Here is a 5,546-nt window from a genome sequence, read left to right on the forward strand (position 1 = left end):
CAAATCTCTGATTATCACAGCTCTCATCACATCGCTTCTCTGCTCAACCACCTTCCAAGGAATCCATTAGCTTGGCATTCAATTCTCCATGACTTAACCCAAACCTACTGTTCTCATATTTGCAAAATTTCTTAAATGAGTATTTTGCCTACCTTCTGTTATTTTGGGGTGGCCTTTATAAACTATTGTTTTAATATGTGTTACTGCTTTTTCAGGTCCGCATACTGTGACCCTGCCCTGCAACCGGCAGCTTTTTTATGTGCTTCTTACCATTGCTTTTATATGTGAGACTCGCTGCCCTTCCAGTCTGCAGTCGGATATTCTCATACCTTGGACTCTTCCGAACATACAGTAGCCTCTTGGCTTGTTGAATTGCCAAGGGAAAATGTGGTTCCAGAGTCAAATTGTAAGTGCCCAGAGCGAAAACCTGATACTACTTGCCCTGAGCCCTCCCTCCATCCCATAGGACACACACCACCATTTTATTCTGCTTTGGGGCGATCAAGGCCTAAATGTTGGGACCCACATCCCGCACAATACATCCCACAGAAAAAGGACCCATAGCCCCCTTTCATAGTCTTCTTCTGATCTTCAGTGATTTTAACCAGCCACAAGCCCTCCTCCCCAGTCTCCTGTGTCAGCAGGGAGTTTGCACCTTTAAAAAGTTCCTGCTTTTGGAGAAGCTGATTTGCCTCCACCCACTCCCACCCCCTCTTAAGTTAGGGACTTCCACCCTTCTGCTCCCCCAAACCACGGTGCTCACTTTAATAAGTGATCTCGTCCCCCAAAAAAAAGGCAAAAAACGAAAACAGAAAAAAGGTTTCTCGGGGTTCGTCTTAGACTTGGCAGGTGATGGACCCCATTCCACCACTAAACCCTAGTGAACGGCAAGCTTCAACGGCCCCGCGTCTCGCCCCGCTCCCCGCCCCGCGCGGCCCGCCCTGCTGGGCGCTGGGGTTTTATGACCTAAGCAACTTTCCTTCCACACCCCTCCCCTGCCCCGTCTTGGTACGGTCTGTCCGGCGTCGGGCCTTCCACCCCCTCCCTTTCCTCCCAGGTTGGTTCAGCCCCCGTCTACTCCGGGGCGGTGCTTAGCCGGCGGCAGAGCGACCCTCGACTTCGGAGAGGTAGTGCGGTTCCGTTGGGCGCTTCCTCCGCCTCGTCGGCCTCCTCACCCTCCGCGGGGACCCGAGACCTCGGTGTATGCCCCACCCCTGACCCCGCTAGAGATATGTCCACCCCGGCTCGGCGGCGCCTCATGCGGGACTTCAAGAGGTAAGCTGACCGGGGCCGCCAAGGCCGGGGGCTGCCAGGTGGGGCACAGGGCGGGTCCCGGGGCGGGCTGGGTTGGGTGGAGGGCAGCTGGGAGCGGACGCGAGTGCCGGATTGTGGGGCCCCTCTGTCTGAAGGTTGCAGGAGGATCCTCCAGCTGGAGTCAGCGGGGCTCCGTCTGAGAACAACATAATGGTTTGGAACGCGGTCATTTTTGGGTGAGTCTGCGTTGCGGGCGGTGGCGAGAGGTGGGGGACGGGAGCTGGCCCACCCTGCTCTCTGGGACCGGCCCCTGGCGGAGGCGGAGGGGCAAAGAGAAAGTGTTTGGGTCTGGCTGGGCCTAGGCGCCTCCCCGGAGCCTGTGCCTCGATTAGCTCAGTTCCCGCTGCCAGGGGAACCATTTGGGGTTCTAAGGGAGGCGGGGCGGGGAGTGGTTTAGGTTGGCGCGGCGGCTTGCACTGTGTTTCTGAGCCCGAAACATCTATTTGTAGTGGCTTTGCGTCCCAGAGGTGGTTTACCAGAGGTGGAGCTGGCAGAGCTTGGAATAGCTATCTCCTAAGATGAACCAGGGAGAAGGGAGCCCTTGAAGCGGGAACTAACTGTTTTTCTCTGTGTTGCAGGCCTGAAGGGACCCCGTTTGAGGATGGTAAGAGAGTTTCTTTACCCACCTTTCAGGAGCCTGATCATCTGGGGAAAGGGTTCCCAGTCATCCTTGAAGTTCCTTCTACTTAGGAACCTGCTTCTCCCTAGCTTCTGTCTCCTAAAGGCTTGAGTGGAATCCCATATGTGGCAGGTTGTTCTGACTATATTGTCTGACTAGAATTGCGCTTTTCTTGCTTCGTTGTACGAAAACATGGGTAAGGCAATCACTTTTTTAAAGGAGCATCATAGCACTGATGTTGAGTTTTGAGGCTTGGGCTGTGATTCTGCTAAATTCAGCTCCCCCATCAAGATGCTGAGTATCAACCCAACCACTTGCTGATAGACTCAGAGACCCCAGAGACCATATGGTTCATAATTCTAGCACAGGGCCAGGAACTGTGTTAAGCAGGTGCTTAATATGTGTTTGTTGGGTATTAAATGGATGCAGGAATCCCATGCACACAACTACTTGGTTCCTACAATCTGGCATTGAATGCTTGTTAGCCTCACTGCTGTAAGATGGTCTTTAATGGCACCTTTAATGGCCAGTTTGAGTGTAATACTGTTTCTTATTTTTAGATGAGTTTTCAGTGTGTGCTTTTATCAAGACTTTATGGCCAATAATCTCAAAGCAGCTTCAGAATTGAGGGTAGCCTTAATGTACATTCTTGACTTGTGTCCAGTCTACTTGAAGGTACTGCATGTGTCTATAGGTACATGATTTTTAATGGATTTAGGTTTAACTTCTAAAAACACATGTTAATCACTATTTAAGGGTTTTTTATTTTAAAAACTTTATATTGAGATAGTTATAGATTCATATGCAGTTGTAATTAATACAGATACTATGTACCTTCCACCCACCCACCTCCACTTTCGTAACATCATGAATGACTGTATTACAATAGCACAACCAGGAAATTGGCAGTGGTACAGATTTATATGCACTCACTTGTGTGAATGTGTGTGTAGTTAATTGTTTTTTGAAAGTTTAATACATTTAAAAGATGAGTAAAAGTATTTGAACTACTAGTTGACATCTTTAGTATTTGAGATATTTAAAAAAAGGATTTTATTTATTTCTCATTGACTAATCTTCCTTTAGTCACATAACATTTGATATATACTTTGAGTTTTTTAGAGGGACTATGAATTTTTTTTAACTTCCATTCAATTATGTTTTCATCATAGAGCAGCTATTACATGAAAAGGAACCAGTGAACACTATTATACTTATTCCCTTCTAAAAAATTTTATTATTGATTTGTATTTCTAACATTTACTTTTGAACTTGTGTACTCTCATTCCTTCCAGTCCATTTAAAAATCACTGGAGAGTTTAAGCTGCAGCTGATTAAAACGGGCCTTTAAGATCTTTCAGTCTTCTAAAGGCAGGCCAAATTTTGGCTGTAGTTTGTCTTCATTTTACAAAGATGTCTTCAAAATGTACAGTGGCTAAGGTTAACGTGAAGGCAGTAAGTTTGAGTTTAATATGGCTGTATTTAAGCTGGAGGAAGAATGATGGCAAAACAAAAAACAAATACCCTTTATGATGGTGGTTCTTACAATATCTGTTCATTTTTAGAGCAATTCCTGGAGATTTATCTCTTACCTGGTCTCTCTTTCCTCTCTATATCTTTAGTTCATTCAGTACTCAAAAAAAGTCACTGTTAGCATTAAAAACAAAGCACTACTGAACAAAGTGATAAGTATGTTTTCTGAAAAACCTTTTTTTTCTAACTGCAGGAACATTTAAGCTTACAATAGAATTCACTGAAGAATATCCGAACAAACCACCTACAGTTAGATTTGTCTCTAAGATGTTTCATCCAAATGGCAAGTATCACCTTTAGCACCATATTGTAAACTCCCACACTGTGTATTATGGAGGTATTCTACATCCCCTGTTGTCTGCAGTTCCTGAGTATTTGTTAGGCATCTGTCTGCTGTTTTCCAGCAACTGAACTTCTGGATGGTGGTCTCTTGCTGTCTTGATGTATAGCCTAGATCTGAAGCAGTGAAGAGACTTTGCCTCTGCTTGGAATCTGAGAGCTTCCTGGTTTTGATGATCTTTATCATTTATTTATTAAACAAAAATAAGGATGCTTTTGAGGTTTCTTTTAATGTTAGGCTAGACCGGGGTAGTCTTGTGTTGTATGTAATTATTTTCACTAGCATTTAGAACAGTAGTTTTCAATTCTGGATGCAGGTCAGAATTACTGTGGAATGTTTTAAAAATATGGATCTCCTGGCCCCACTTGAGACCTGCTGAATGTCAGATTCTGTGGTTGAGGGCCAAGGATGCAGTAGATTGGGAAAGTGCCACAGGTGATTCTAACTTGCCATTTGGCTTTTTTTCCTAGTAGTAAGCCTAGAGTGGCTTGCCTTTTATTCAGATTAATAAAGTATTTTACAGGGTATCAGGCAGCCAAAATGAAACCCTGTGAACTCTGAGCTATCTTTTGTTATTTCAGATAGGAGATAAGGTTTACGAATTTGGTGGAATGAGTTTCCCACAAGTCTGTGGATGGCTAGGGACCCTATTAGAAAGTATGTATGATTTCCTGGATAATAGGGCCGTCTTTTCAGAAGAACAAGCACTAAGTATCTTCTAATTTTATACCGATTCTGTTTGACATGCTCTTATCATGATTATGTCACTAGTAATGATTATGACTTCTTTTTAGGAAGGACACTGAGAAACAGCCATCTTTTTAAGCCTCAAAATATAGTTGAAGTATTCTTGACTATGGTATTAAAACCTTAATAGTTTTGTTATGTTTAACATACCTACTTCTATACCCTTAGTCTATGCAGATGGTAGTATATGTCTGGACATACTTCAGAACCGTTGGAGTCCAACCTATGATGTGTCTTCCATTTTAACATCCATACAGGTGAATTTTCCTTAATGTGACTGTGTGTGGTCTTTGATATGTTAATATTAGCAGTTGAATTGTTTTTAGAAGTTACAACTTAGGTAAAAGGTAGGTTATTAAGAACCAAGCCACCAGAGAACATATCTATTTGCCTAGCTACTAGCAGACTAATGTAACTGTAGGTTGGTATGCTAAGAGAACAAATTTAGCTGTTATTAGGACAATTCAGTTGAATGTTTTGAATGTATGTTTTTTTTGCATTGAGGAACTGACTGATCTTTTAAAAATTGTCTCTGTACTGTAGTCTCTGTTGGATGAACCCAATCCCAACAGTCCAGCAAACAGCCAGGCTGCTCAGCTGTACCAGGAAAACAAGCGGGAATATGAAAAACGTGTTTCTGCAATAGTAGAACAGAGCTGGCGCGATTGTTGACCCGGGTGCAGCAAAAGATGCTGGTCATAAGAAAAATATATATTGATGTATTTGTCACCTTCCTATTCCTTAATGTCATTACTTTACTTTATTAAAAGTGAAATAGCTGTTGTACTGTTTCCATTTTCCCTTGTCAAGCTTTTCCTGCCCCTTCTACCCTCTCCTTGAACATCAGAAAAACACCCTCTATGAGATCAAATGTACTGTACCTGGGTTACGTGCAAAAATTACTAACGTTTAATTCCTTTTCTGTTGTATCTTATCTCCAATTTTAGGGCACTATTGTTTCTGTACTTCACACTAAACTTTTTAAATGAATTG

At 43.4% G+C, this 5,546-nt stretch overlaps 1 protein-coding gene across 1 annotated transcript; it reads left to right on the plus strand.

The window, feature by feature from the left end:
* The first annotated feature begins 1,051 nt into the window (after positions 1–1,051).
* UBE2A (ubiquitin conjugating enzyme E2 A) lies at positions 1,052–5,336 on the plus strand. The gene is made up of 6 exons (XM_017676149.3): positions 1,052–1,275; positions 1,410–1,490; positions 1,893–1,918; positions 3,660–3,749; positions 4,722–4,810; positions 5,097–5,336. The coding sequence occupies exons 1-6, from the start codon at positions 1,232–1,234 to the stop codon at positions 5,223–5,225; spliced, it is 459 nt and encodes a 152-aa protein (XP_017531638.1). The 5' UTR covers positions 1,052–1,231; the 3' UTR covers positions 5,226–5,336.
* The last annotated feature ends 210 nt before the right edge of the window (positions 5,337–5,546 follow it).

This window comes from Manis javanica, chromosome X (genome assembly GCF_040802235.1).
Source record: "Manis javanica isolate MJ-LG chromosome X, MJ_LKY, whole genome shotgun sequence".
Lineage (NCBI taxonomy): Eukaryota > Metazoa > Chordata > Mammalia > Pholidota > Manidae > Manis > Manis javanica.

What these genes read in the sequence shown, in the direction of transcription:
- UBE2A (XM_017676149.3), top strand. Translation starts at nt 1,232, where the DNA reads ATGTCCACCCCGGCTCGGCGGCGCCTCATGCGGGACTTCAAGAG. An exon ending in CTCATGCGGGACTTCAAGAG is followed by an intron (nt 1,276 to 1,409) that starts GTAAGCTGACCG and finishes CTCTGTCTGAAG; the next exon opens with GTTGCAGGAGGATCCTCCAG. An exon ending in AGGGACCCCGTTTGAGGATG is followed by an intron (nt 1,919 to 3,659) that starts GTAAGAGAGTTT and finishes TTCTAACTGCAG; the next exon opens with GAACATTTAAGCTTACAATA.